The 15,000-nt window shown below is 39.8% G+C and overlaps 1 protein-coding gene across 1 annotated transcript in view; it reads left to right on the plus strand.

The window, feature by feature from the left end:
• Window positions 1–7,465: 7,465 nt before the first annotated feature.
• The window catches only part of LOC138039144 (ras GTPase-activating-like protein IQGAP1), a 67,563-nt gene continuing 60,028 nt past the window's right edge, over window positions 7,466–15,000 (plus strand). The window contains exons 1-5 of the mRNA XM_068885328.1: window positions 7,466–7,697; window positions 7,802–7,898; window positions 7,989–8,145; window positions 8,311–8,388; window positions 8,731–8,807. Coding sequence (XP_068741429.1) covers window positions 7,622–7,697; window positions 7,802–7,898; window positions 7,989–8,145; window positions 8,311–8,388; window positions 8,731–8,807 — 485 coding nt within the window. The 5' untranslated portion in view covers window positions 7,466–7,621. The remainder of the gene's footprint in view (window positions 7,698–7,801; window positions 7,899–7,988; window positions 8,146–8,310; window positions 8,389–8,730; window positions 8,808–15,000) is intronic.

Below are 15,000 nucleotides of genomic sequence, written 5' to 3' on the forward strand. Positions count from 1 at the left end.
TCCCTTAAAGTAGAAGTAGAAACGCCTAAACTAAAATGAAAATGCTCGTTAGACTGGGCTTTTACAATTCTACGAACTATTGGAAACGCAGACTGCGGCAAAAGCTTAATCAGCCCATTCGGTCACAGCTCCAGGACAAGTAACCTTTCCGCATCAAGTGAGAAAAGCAGTGTGGCCTTCCCTGTGCTTATCCTTTTTTTCGCTGAGGCGCGTAAACTGACATGATCACTAAATATAGAGACATCACGAAGTGCTATATTCCCAATCTCGTCAATGCCAAAAAAGCCAGCAAAACCAACTAAAAGAGTAAACAAAAAACGAAGATCGGAAAGCCAAGAACTAGAGGCAAAATGCGTAGCGATCGCCTTAACAGTGCTAACCGACAGCGGCTCTTAAGGCTGAAATGGGCGCGCAAGCCTTCTTTTGGCGCCTTCTAAAACAAACCTTAAGGTGCTGGGACACGAGGGTCATGTTGCAGCGACATGCCACAGCGACAAAAAACTTGTGTAGTGCACACTGAGGCGAGATGTAGCAGCGAAGTGTAGCGCGGACATGTAGCAGGGACAAAATCACAACTTTGTGCACACACATGAAAATGTTGTGGGTGCATGTCCCCGGGATATGTTGCAGCGAGATGTCCCCTCGTCTGAACTGATACGTTTACAATTGTGCAACACCAATTTTGGGGTGATTTTGTCCCAGCGACGTGTGAAATGAAGTTCACTGCGTCGTGCCTCGGTGTGCACTACACAAGTTTTTTGTCGCTGCAGCATGGCCCCTCGTGTCTCAGCACCTTTACTAAGGGATGGCTAACAGGACAAGCCTCGATACAAGCTATTGCGTCACCCAACGTAATAGCATAAACGGCAGATTCTAAAGAAGATACACCGGTGTTATTCTCAGATTAACAAATCGAAAGTGGTTCAGCGTTGTCTGTACTCTTATCGACAACGATATTCGTCATCACAGTGGTCAAAATGTTGTGGACTCACCAGGCGCAGACGAGTGAGTCCACAACAAATTTGACCACTGTAATGACGAATATCGTTGTCGATAAGAGTACAGACAACGCTAAACAACTTTCGATTTGTTTTTACCACAATATTCAATGCCAAAGAACGTTTTTATTTCCACAGCGCGAACAAAATCATGACAAAGAAAGAGCAAGCGTTGTCTATAACTTTCTCGCGATATGATTGGTTTATTCCCAAAATGAGCGTTTCTGATTGACTATTACATTGCGTGACAAATTGACCCGAGCATGACATGTACAACGTTGTCCAGACTCTTATCGACAACGGCAAATTAGCCAATCAGATTGCGAGATTACAAGCAATTGTGGTAAAAAGAACGTTTAGCTAATTCAGAGATAAACAATGTAATATGCAAAGGTTTTCCTGGAATAACGGGAACACCACTCTGGGCAGATTTGTATTTCAGCACCGAGGACGGAGCATTAGCATCTAATTGCAGATCAATGAGGCCTGGAATCATGTCAGTCAACGAAGAATCGATCAATGAGGCTACTTCAAGTCAAATCCCAGAAATCAGGACATCTGAATGCAAAGAAAAAATATCGTGAAAATCAAACAACTGCAGCGCCAATGACCCAAAATACTGATACAGGCACAAACCACGACGAGACCAAATTAACTCCAAGCACGCCAAATAAGGCTCCAAGCCAATTCAGGCTCAAAATCAGGGGTGTAGCCAGGATTTTATAAAGTGGGGGGTCACATTCTCTCGCACCCAGGGTACTTACCGGTCATGGTTTTTCTGATGAGCATCGATTGCCGGGGGGGGGGGGGGGAGGGTGACGTCCGTTCTCGCACCTTGAAGTGGGCTGAAAAAAGGCCCTTGTCCACGGATGTCTGAAATCGATAGTACATGAAGTTGCAGGTGACATAAATTACTCTGTTACAGTCACACAGATATGGTTTGTGTTATGTTGTTGACTGTCACAAAGGGGGGATTACGGGCACCCCGTGGACCCTCCCCCCGCCTACGCCCCTGAAAATATGCCAAATCAGGCTCGAAACACTATCCGTAACACTACCAACAACTCACTCAAAATCTACACGCAAAGCCAACATTCTGAATTTTGGGCAACCGCGAAAAACGTACGGGTGAGACAGATCTGCATCTGGGCCTTCCAACATCGTGACATCGTGTATGGCGGAAAGCACAAAAAGCTCCCTGACGAATAACTTAAACCGTAAAGGTCCATCGCATGAAAGAGGGCAAAAGGAGTAATCCAAGTCCCACGACGGGAAAAAGCCGTGAGAACTCGAAAGGGGTTCATGACGAGGCCCACCGGAGGGCAAACCCACTTATTCTCTCCACTCCAATCCTGGAGCAAGGCATCAACACCGGCGCAACCGGGAGAAGCAAACTTGGAGTTAAAACGCGGAAGCTGAGCGTTATAATAGGAGGCAAAACGGTCGACCGTTTGGGGACCCCATTTGGCATCAACCAGTCGAAACACAGAGGGATAAACCCTCTAATCATCCTTGTCAACGAACAGGCTCAAAAGATCGGCGTTGAACGACTTAGGAATCCATTGCCGTTCCAAGGCAATACCCTGGGAAAAACAAAAACAAAAGATGCTCAGAGCCACCAACTGAAGATGGACCTAAGAGCTACCAACAGAAACTATCCTGGCGGCACTATGATTGTCGTTAAATTTTTTTTACTTTCTTGTGCTTTAGGTGCTCAACAAAAAAAAGCAAAACATAAAAACAGCTTTAAGTTCGCGAAAAGTAGAACTTTGACCCAAATCGTAGATCGGGAACGCCAGAGAGACGCCAGAGCTAACTACAGGTGCTAGTGAACTTAGGTTCATGAAAATGTTAGGTGATTACTTCTTGACGCACACCCGAGCGCGTAGAAGAGGTCACGGTTCTCAACCCTAAACAAAGCAGCATACAAACCGATCACGGAACAATAGTTTTTCAGTACAAAACATCAATAAAAGCGGCTCTGCGATTGGTCAGGGAGATTTTTGACTACAGGAGAGGGGATTTTGAAGGTTTGCGATCTGCACTTGAGGCTATAAGCGTATCTGCCGTGCTAGATCCAAACACTTGTGTGAATACCAACTGGATGCCATGGAACGACACATTTATGGCTGCAGTTGCAGATTTTGTACCTAAAAAGAAAATCAAAGGTAAAAATTCACCGCCGTCGATAACTGGCGACATAGTACATACCATCAGAAGCAAAGAGACACTCCGTAGAAGGCTCAAAAAGTCACCAACAAACCAATCACTGAAAGAGAAATTCAAACAACTCCGCAAGGATGTGAACCAATGGTTTGTGAAAGTCGCGCAAATTTCTTCAACTCCCTTGATAACATTCTCCAGGAGAACCCCAAGCGCTTCTGGTCTCTCTTTAAATTAAAGAACAAATCTGCAAGCGTCCCAGTGCACATGAAGTTAGGGGTCTCCTTTGATAATGACGTCTCGGACGACGGGACAATGACCGCCGACACACCGAATGATATTGCACAACTGTTCAACCTGCAACACACTGTGTTTAGCGAAATCGTTAGTGACGATGTGAGCACTAATAATGTCCAACCTACAGTATCTGGCCCCTGGCGGAATTATACTGTGCAAATAGCGACAGAAAATTCTGCACGACTCTCTGGTCTCTCTGCTGAACTTGTGGGACCTATGACGATGTACTAGTACTATTGTAGCTTGGAGTTCGCTTTGGGTTCCCCTGCTTTCATTTTTTAGGCCTCGATGAGATCTTTAAATTCTTCGAGTAATGAAATGCGCCTAGTAGGGAGATCTTTGCCTTCACGAGGAGCACCTATGTTGAAAATGGAATATATTTTCTTGGAGCGGGTGTGCAATTGGTTCCCACCCAGGCTCCACTCGGTTCGTTAATCACAAGAACCGAAATTGTCAATTTTGACATTTTTGTTCTGTTGCTCCAATTTCTGTTCTGTTCTAAATTCCGTTCTGTCGCTTCAATTTCTGTTCTGTTCTAAATTCCGTTCTGTCGCCTTCATTTTTTCTGTTGCTCCAATCTCTGTTCTATGGCTTCAATTTCTGTTCTGTTACTACAATTTCTGTTCTGTTGCTCCAATTTCTGTTGCTTCAATTTCTAATCTGTTGCTTCGATTTCTGTTCTGATTTCCTTAATTCTATTCCATTGAGTCAATAAAATATACAGGATCTTCAAAATATAATTTGAAATAGGATTTTGGCGCATATGACCCTTCATAGCCGAAATTTCCTACAACCAAGCTGGTTTCGAGAAAAATGCTGACGTCATCAGTTTTATTGGGCCATTTTTTTCAGTGAAGAACGTGGTTGCATTAAATAAATTTGTTGAACTGAGTGTCAAAACTTCCAGAAAATATCAAAAAAGAATTCAAGCATATATCACCAGGAATTGGAATTGTAATCATAAGCATAATGGTAAAAAGAGCACATCGATAATATAAAAAAATAATACTTGTCTTCACAAGTAATCTATAATTAAAGATGTCATACTAATTAAACTGACCGAGACAAGTTGATCCTACTTAACTATGTGTAACCAAGACCATATAAAAGGGGCCCTAAATATCGAAACTTTATTGATAACAACGTTTCGTGTAATTTACGACATTTGTCCAAATTTTCGCTATACTGTTTCTGTAATGATAGAAAAGCCAGAGATTTCGAAAATCACCGTAAGTAATTGCGTAGCAATAAAAACAATTTTGCATCTCTACTGGATTTTATTCATTAGAGGTGAAATGTTCCTTTTGCTCCCTTTATCGTAAAAACACAAATGAATGCCGCAACAAAATTTAATTCATTTTGGGAATATAAGGGTTTTATTTGCGTGATCAGTGTATTGATAAGTTTCAGTTTCCCCCACAATGTAATCTATGCGTAGGCGAAAATTCTTGTGTCGAACATTGCGCATCCTTAGCCTTAGCACGACATCGAACGGAAATTGTACCAGTACCACCATATATATATATTTGTAATTCTCTCTGATCGTAAATCTGCATTCTCCATTGTCATTTCCATCAGCAGTTTTCAAGACTGTCTGTGATCTTTTGCATTATTTTGTTGGTTGGTAAACACCTTTTATACTTTGAGAAAGATGCATTCCACACAAGAGGCTGCAAACATGGCTTTGACTACAAGCGCACAGGGCAGTGCACTGAAGATTTGCTTTTGAGCACTTACTCAACCCTGTGCAGGCTTCCTTGCAGGAACAACAAATGAGCTCATAGCAGCTTTGCTGGATTTGTGGAAGTGTTGGCCACAAAGGTTTCCCTTGACCCTCCCAGTGTCATCCCCATTCAGCAGGACTTGGAAGCTATGGAAGTGCTAGGTGTACTTGACCCCAAACATGGCTACCTTGATACGATGCTCGGAGGATATGTTGCTTTAGATCTTCAGTTGTTGGGGAAATCTTACCTAAACTAATGGAACGCATGCGAAATAGTTGCCGTCTTGTCTATTGGACTATCACTACTATTGGACTCCTATTGGTCAGGATAAGAAAGTCAAGACCTTAGATTCGTTCATTAGGGCTTTCGCAGCCGGATATGATAGTCTCCCCACCGGGTTAGGTTTGTGAATCTTTGTTAGAGTGTAGAAAGCCGGAAATTCGTGGCGGGTTTGGGTTTGGTGTCAGGGATAACCATTCCTTAGTCATGTCATCAATGTGGTCTCCGTGATGGAGAGCATTGATGAGTTCTTTGGCTTTTTGAGAGGTTTCTAATGCCATGAGTAATAAAGTGGCTTATAGTTTTGAATACATATAAGTAGATAAGGCGGAGAGATTCAAAAAGGTCAAAAAGCACTCTATTCTTGATGTGAGCACACATTTTCCAATGCAAGCACTTCAACTCCTGCCACCCTCCAGGCATGAGGAAAGGCTTCACGAAAGGCGACGCCCTACAGTTTTTTAGAATCTTAAGATTGTGCCACAGGGGTTATCCAGATAACCTTGTGAACATGGCTCTATCTGAAGTCAATTTTTGCGAATGAATGTCGGCTCTACAAAAGAAAAAAAAATTGCTGTTTGCTACAGAATGTCACCCATCAGTGTGAAACGTCAAACATACTTTAAAGCAAAAATGGCATCTTATATACAAAACCAGCCCTTACTAAGAGAAATCTCTAACCCCCTCCCCCCCCCCCCACCTAATTTCATATAGTAAAGGGAGGTCTTTGAAAGATGTACTAGTTAGACCAAAGCTCTGAGGTCTTTGAATTTCCTATCTTGGCCAATAGGTATCCCGCGTTTGTCCTGTCTAGTCCTTGAAACATTTTTCATGTAAGTTTCTCTAAAATGTAACGCTATTTACAGAGTTTTACTGACAATAAAAATAATGAAAGTGTAATGTGAATACGACATTTTGCTGGTTTCTGGATCCAAATAACATATTTCTGAATAGATCTGTAGCTTATCTGAAATTTTCTATACATTTGACAGGAAACTACTTGAAAAAGTGAACCCCTGAAAATGCTGACGTCAGCATTTTTTTTAGTACGAACCGTTAATTGCCGTTACATGACTTCTTGGCCATAATTGTTAACTTCATGAAGGCCAACAAACATGCAGAATTGATTCTTTTATCATAAAACTCTCTTAACAGCCTGACTATTTGCTTGTTTTCTTTTAAAACTCATGCGATACTAGTTGGGCAATGAATTGTTCTACAGAAGAAAGCCAAGAAAATGATTTAATTAAAAGTAACCATGCATAAACACCAAAACTCGGACAATTCGAAAACCTTTTATTTTCACTAACCCTACAGTGAATAAGCAAAAAAAAAAAACAGCCCGGGAGCTCCGCTTTTGGGCTTGGCTAAATCTATTTAATATCACCCAACTAGTGGACTAATGCAAATCCTGCATCATGATTGGCTACGCTATTAGAGGACTATTAGTAACAACCTCGTTCCCAGGGTCTCTCTTCGCTGCCTCCATTGTCGACAATGGAGGCAGAGAAGAGAGACCCTGGGAACGAGGTTGTATTAGTAATACTCCTGGAGCAGCGAAAAGCGTGACGCTTTCTTTCGTTTTATTGCCAAATAAATATTTCTTCAACTTGCATTTGCTAACTTTTAATGATTGCCTTTTCTGTCTGACTAGTTAGGTGATACGAAAACAATTAGACCCTTCGCCCTCAAGGGCCACGGGTCAATAGCACATCATCATTCGGCTTCGCCCCATGGGCTATTGACCCGTAGCCCTTGCGGGCTACGGGTCTAATTGTTAAATACATGTATTACTGGAACTTTATTTTTTATTCTTGATATTTGTAGTTTAATGTATATCTTTGTACTGTGATGTTCATATCCGATTAACGGAATATCTTTGTAGACGAGAACAGTTAGTAGACTAGTTAGTGGAGGATGTGGTATTTCCTTCAGCACTCTAGCGTGACTAAGTGGAAGCAAAGTCGAAGCTGTGAGAAGCTGTGACAATGGGAGAGGGCCTAGGAACCAATACTCCTCAAATACTTATCCCATAATGACGATCTTGTTATTCGAAATTCCCTCCATTCAGCATAATGCTGGAAACACTACATGGTGCCACCCCCTTGTAGTTGCTTCTTAATTGACTCGGCAGTTGAAACTATTCTTGTTTCTTGAGGGATGGCAACACAAGTAATCAGTATTGAACAAGTAGATGGACGCTGGAATGAATCGTCTGGCGCTTACATGGGCGAAGGTAAATCACAGAAGTCTTTACTTGTGCATTCAAACTGCGATCAAGACGATGGTCAGTTTGTTCTCGAATTTAGTTTCACTTTTTTCTACTGTTTTCTTTCGAAGATGCGGGTCCCGAGAGAGCGTCAGGCTCTGAAATGGACGAACAGCGTAAACAACAAATGGCTTATCAGTACTTGTGCCATTTGGAAGAGGCGAAAGTGTAAGTATATATTTAAATTAAAGCAAAGTAAACCATATTTTGCAGGGCTGGACACCTGTGGTAAATTGAAAGTATTGATGTTATTTTCAGGTGGATGGAAGCTTGCTTGAAAGAGGAATTACCAGCGACCACCGAACTTGAAGAGGCACTCAGAAATGGTGTGTTCTTGGCTAAACTGGCAAATTTCTTTTCTCCAGAAACGGTTCCACTACGCAAAATATTTGACAAAGATTTAAAAGTTGCCAATGTGAGTAAGCTTAATTTTGTTAAACTTGTGGTATTTGTACTTATTTGCTGTTTTACGTAGTTTTCGTTTTTCGTGTGACCAAAAATAACATTATTTGGTTGGCAAATATAACCTCCAGAATTAATCTTCTTTTGAGCTTTGTACATCTACGATTATTATTTGCAGAGTCGAGGTCTTCATTTTCGTCATACGGACAATATCAACTTTTTTATGAATGGCTGTAGTAAAGTTGGTCTCCCAAAGGTTAGAATTTGTTATGTTTGCGGACAATTTTTATTTTTATGAGCTTTGCATTAAATTGCTGGAAGCCATCAAAATGCACAAGTGTTTACATTTTCAGCGCGAAGCAAGGTGATCGTGACCACTTTTAAATTTAAACGAATCGAAGATAAACAAGATTTACGTAATTCAGGAGTGGACTTTTAGTTTTATGTATATCTATCTTTTTATTCTTGAGTAAACCAATTATTATTTTGTATCTTTAATTTTGTATGGGTTTAAAAGTACATTCTTTGATTAGAGACAGAGACCTTATTAATATTAAGATCATATAATTATGTGAACGCAGTATTATTTTTATTCTAGGTCTTCTTTCCAGAAACAACAGACATTTATGACAAAAAGAACATGCCAAAGCTCATATATTGCATTCATGCTTTGAGGTACAGCAAAAATGACAATGTAATTTTTCCTGTTTAAAAATATGCATTACCCAGTTGCTGGGAAATAGATTGACCAAGTATGATGTCATTAATCTAAAGAGCCCTGGCAACTGTTATTCTGATCTTCTCTAAGTCTCGTGTTGCTTATTGTTTTTTTAATAGGAAAATTTTCAGCCTTAGGTCATCATTATTATGAAGCAGTCTCATGGTTTGTGCCAAGAGAAAAAATCATATAGACAATACCTTGGTCCTATGCCATTATTAATGGTTTTGTGAGTTTAAACACGCTTAAGGACGGTGCCTACTAATTAAAGATATTTTTGCCCCGATGTGTGATTATGCAGGAAATGTGGATCTTGACAAGTGTTATTGAAATCCAAAAAGACAATTGGGGATAACCACGCATTTTTCAAAGATAATTCACGGATAATATTTGTAAAAAGCTTTAAAATACAAAGCAATGTATGGCGTTCTTTCTCAAATTGAAGCTTAATTATCTTTCAAAAATACATGGTTACCCCCAATTTTCTTTTTGGATACCAAGAGTACTTACTAAGATCTACTTTCTCCGGATAGTTTTAAACCGTGCAAAAATATCCCTGTATTAGTAAGCATCGGCGATAGGAAATCTGAGTATCTGGAGATGCGCAGAACGTATGCACAATAACAATAGTAGGCACCGTCCTTAAGGTAATTGCCTTGACAATGATGTACTATACAGAATTTTGTCAAACTTGGCACAAATATTATGATATTCATGCAAGGACATCAAAAAATAGTAATAAAAAATGGGGTCAACATGCTTGCTTTTGCATGGCATGGCCTTTATTCCAAGTGTTTTTTAACCAAATTCCGCAAGAAGCATTTGAAATTTGGTCTACAGGAAAAATTGCTGAAAACTTGAGCCTATTTGTTTGTCTGGGCTCTAACCTTTCAGTAAAGTGATTTCAAATTGCTCGATCTTGCAAAGAAATGTAAGCAAATTGGACCGTTACATGATCACCTCACACTCGGTGTATGGCTTCAAATGCAGTTTCATGTCATTTATAAAAAAATATCACAACTTTCTACTATCCAACTTTTTTTCTTCCTAAAGTGATTCCCTTGTTTTGCAGCATGCATCTTAATATACTGCGCATAACATTGAGACTTGGGAGATGGCGTCGTACGTTATACGCCAGCCATCTGAAAAGAGGCAACAATGATCGCTTTTGCTGTTCAAGAGCTTTTGAGTGCATTCATGATAACTCTTCTCAGTTAAGGTGTTGTTTTGGAATTTGCCGCAGTCCTTTTGCGGAAAATGATCATTTTGAAGCTGAAATTGCCCCTTTGCCATCCATTTATTATCGTGTTGCGAAGAAATGAGCATGGTGACCCCCATTTTTAATGTTTTATTTACTCGTAATAGGTACACAGAAAACATGTTTCAAGGAGAAAAAAAGTTGGATAGTAGAAGTTGTAGTATTTACATACCTTGTATAAATGATATGAAACTGCATTTGGAGGCTTACACTGAGTGCAGGGGGATGACTGTAGCAGTCCGTTTTGCGTACATTTCTTTGCGAGATTGAACAATTTGATTAATAGCCTGAACAAACAAGCAGGTTCAAGTTTTCAGTAATATCCAGTGGCTTTTTCTACATAACAACAAATTTTCAGGTTGATTAGTTTGGAATGCTTCCCGTGTAATTCCGTAAAAAACTCTTAGAATAAAGGGCATACAGTGCAAAAACAAGTGCGGTGACCCCATCTTTTTATTGCATATTTTAATGTCCTGTGTATGAATATCAATAGACCTTTTCGGCTTGTACATTTTGTTTTCCCCATACAGATCATGTGATAATACTCAGGAGGTTTGGTCTTTTGTTTTGTTCATTAAAATGAGGGCATGCAAGCATGAATATGCCTGCATGCACTCTTTTTATTGAACAAAACAAAGGACCAAGGCTCCTGAGTATTATCACATGATCTGTATTGGGAAAACAAAATGTACAAGCCAAAAAGGTCTATTGTGCCAAATTTGAAAAAAATCTGGATAGTATGTCATTTTCAAGAGAATTACCTTAATTAAAATGTGTTTTCTGTGTACCTATTACATGTACATGTGTGAGTAAATAATGCCAATAAAAAGATGGCTCACTGTGGTCGAAAAACAAAATGTACAAGCCGAAAAGGTCTATTGTGCCAAATTTGAAAAAAATCTGGATAGTATGTCATTTTCAAGAGAATTACCTTAATTAAAATGTGTTTTCTGTGTACCTATTACATGTACATGTGTGAGTAAATAATGCCAATAAAAAGATGGCTCACTGTGGTCGATTCTTTGCAACACGACGACAAATGGACGGCAAGGGGGCCAATTTTGGCTTCAAATAATCATTTTCTGTGAAGGGACTGGGGCCCACAACTTCTTAACTGAGAGGTGTTATCATTATTGAAATTAAAAGCTTTGAACAGCAGAAGCAGCCTTTGCTGTCTCTCTTCAGATGGCTGGCGAGAATTGCAGCCATTTTCGATGTCGCAATGTTATGTGCAGTGGGAGATGTGTGGCCGGTGCAAAACAAGGGAATCACGTTAAACAAGATTTTCTAGTGCTCATTGTAAAGCAAATATGAATGCCTATTTAAAAGAGATTTTCTTTCAATTTATCTGTTTTTGTTTTGGTTTAGTGAATGTCAGTGACCTGCAAATAATTATATGAACATTAGACATATATAATTCAATTTTTTTAATTAAAAAGTATTAAGAGTGAATGTCCGTAAAAATCAAGCAATTTTTGAATTCCGTGGCAAACCTTGAAAAATCGATTTCGCTCATACTTCCAAGTTTGAAAGAGTAATGTGTACCAAGAAGCATGCTGTACTTAGTTTGGGTTGTTACGGATTTATTTCGGAGAAAAATGCAAATTACCGAACACCGCCGAAAATGCAGCTCGGACAAGCGATTTGTCTCTTCATTTGGACGGTCTTGTGAGGTCAACTGAAGCATCCCTCATAAAATATTCCTCCTAATCCTAACTGAGCAATCTCTTAATTGTCGTTTGGCTAAGTTTGAGTGCATTTAAGACATTCTATAGTTTCCAAATAATTTTATTCTTGGCGCCTATATTTTTTGTCACTAAAACTGGGTCTTACGAAATATCTTACAGAGAATGTGCTCTACCTTTAAACCCTTTGAAACTTCGGCCATCGAATGTTGAAACAAAGGTCTTTCGTCTGATAGAGAGAAATCTCTGGGCAATTACTTTTGCGTGACGCCTCGAGCGCTTAAAATGTCGTTAAAATGCATTCTTGTGACCTTTCGGGTCAAAACACAGCAGGCCGATATCCGTCTTTGATTTGATATGAAAATAGATGAGACCGCTTTAAATAAAGTGCAGAAAGTAAAATGATACCATTTTAATCCATACCTGTTTTTTAGTGAGAAGTGGGAGCTTTAACAATGTTTGGAACTACACTTATGTACACGGCCACAGCAGAATATAAACATGACGAACGTTTGTCAACACAAGAACCACAGGATACCCAATGGTAGACCAAAGTGCTCCTTTTTCTCAGGGACGGCGGAGCTAAGGGGACTGCCCATGAAGAAAAAATAGAGGAAAAAAAAATCATAAAGCACAAAAAGAGAAAACTAACAGAAGGAAAAAGTTGCATTTCCGAGCTTCAAGATTTCAAAATTTTCTGGCAGAGAATTTCCTTCAGGGAACCCCCTACAAGTTAGCGGCTCTTGCTTGTTAGCCCCCTCCCCCCCACAATACAAAATATGCTCCGTCGTCCCTGTTTTTAGCTTTTCACTGACATAATGATGTCATCAATAAATATGTTACCAAGCAAAAATTTAAGTCGGAAAATTTGCGTTCCGTGAAGAAACTGTTATTTTCCTGTGGTGGAAACACAAAGCATGTGAGGGTGGCATCGTATTATCTAAAGCAATAATTTACCTAAATGGTGGGATGAGTGCTTCGGCAAGATTGATAAAATGTTGCTGAGAAAATGAAACAATTAGCCAATATCAAAAATACCATAATATTCTTTGTTTGTCCCTCCAGTAGGGTAGTAGCCAAAACGCCGGGCCGGGGGCCGGGGTTGGGGTGTCTTTTTTTCTAAAGTTTTTTTATTTCAATTTTTGTCGTTATTCTGTTGTAATGTTATATCCGAATGTTCGGTATTTTTCCTTCATTCGTTTTGGCTACTAAAGTTTGCATAGGAATTGTTTTTATTTCCACTTGGGAATTGTAATGGTCCCAAGAGAAAGTGGAAAAAATGCTTATGCAAAATTTGGAGGGACAAACAAAGAGTAATATGATATTTTTGATATTGGCCATTTGATACTGTATTTACTCCATTAGGTGCTGTCCTAAAAATAAACGCCAGGTCTCGTCGGAAAGCTGGTGTATTTTGCTCCAAATCCACACTTTTTCTCTTTTAAAACTGTCAACAATTAGTGAAGCCTCCTTTTTACTGAGAACTGTGAGAAGCCTTAATAAACTAAATATGCGTCGCCTCTTAATAGGCCTTTTTCGATGTATTAAAATTCAGCTTGATAGTGAGGCAGCGAGGACAAAGACAAAGGAAAGTGGATGATATGTAAATATTTTCACATTTATTCCAACGTGTTTCTATTGCTGTCCTCACTGCCTCTCGTCTCGCCTTCTTCCCCACTCGGCCATACCACCCTTGTCTCACCTTCTTCTCTACACGGCCAACGCCATACCGCCCTTTCAAGTTCGCGATGACAAAGCGCTCGTCCTAGTGACCCTTAGAGAAAAAACCGGCTGCCAGCAGACTATACGCTAAGAGACTTTATTATATCTCGGCATGACCTGCATATTCCTCAAAAGGAGGCATTAAAAATCATGATAAAAATGAAAATACATAGCTCAATACTAAAAATAGTTAAAGTACACCTCTATTTGACTAAACTGAGTTTTAAGTATCTTACCAGATCCGGGCTGAACAAAAACACCAGTCTTACGAAATACCACTTCCGATTCATGTTTTCCCAGTCCTCTGTCTCCTTTTGGCCAGGTTTTATTGCGGCCTTTTCCGTGGTTGGATAAATCAAGGGGTATTCTGCATCTTGTAGCTCCTCTTGTCCATCCAATCCCCAGCTTTCCACGATGGCGCGGACATACGCTCATGCTTTCTAAATTGCCTGGCATTTTGAAAATTGTTGCTCGACACAATATTAGTTCCACCTCATTTACGGGACCAGTAAACGAGTATGACGAGAGATGATTTTCAATATCTTTTGAACACGCGCTCAATGGAACAACCTGGATATCTTTCTTTCTATCTCTACTGTCGGAACCACAGATTCCTCCAGTTATCGTCTTGAATGAACCGCAGACCTCCATAACTATAAAGAGCGGCTCTCAAACTGATACCTAGTTAATAAACCGCATTCAACGAAGTCCCTCAAGGGAGTCCGTTAATTTAACTTGTCAATCAGTAAGGACTATTCGACTGTTTTGTCAAAATCAATTTTGTCCCTTGTGTATTGATGACATCATTATGACAGTGAAAAGCTAAAAACAGGGACGACGGAGCATCCGCCAGAAAATTTTGAAATCTTGAAGCTCGGAAATGCAACTTTTTCCTTCTGTTACTTTTCTCTTTTTATGCTTTATGATTTTTTTTTCCTCTATTTTTTCTTCATGGGCAGTCCCCTTAGCTCCGCCGTCCCTGAGAAAAAGGAGCACTTTGGTCTACCATTGGGTATCCTGTGGTTCTTGTGTTGACAAATGTTCGTCATGTTTATATTCTGCTGTGGCCGTGTACATAAGTGTAGTTCCAAACATTGTTAAAGCTCCCACTTCTCACTAGAAAACAGGTATGGATTAAAATGGTATCATTTTACTTTCTGCACTTTATTTAAAGCGGTCTCGTCTATTTTCTTATCAAATCAAAGACGGATATCGGCCTGCTGTGTTTTGACCCGAAAGGTCACAAGAATGCATTTTAACGACATTTTAAGCGCTCGAGGCGTCACGCAAAAGTAATTGCCCAGAGATTTCTCTCTATCAGACGAAAGACCTTTGTTTCAACATTCGATGGCCGAAGTTTCAAAGGGTTTAAAGGTAGAGCACATTCTCTGTAAGATATTTCGTAAGACCCAGTTTTAGTGACAAAAAATATAGGCGCCAAGAATAAAATTATTTGGAAACTATAGAATGTCTTAAATGCACTCA

This window comes from Montipora capricornis, chromosome 2 (assembly GCF_036669925.1).
Source record: "Montipora capricornis isolate CH-2021 chromosome 2, ASM3666992v2, whole genome shotgun sequence".
Classification (NCBI taxonomy): Eukaryota; Metazoa; Cnidaria; class Anthozoa; order Scleractinia; family Acroporidae; genus Montipora; species Montipora capricornis.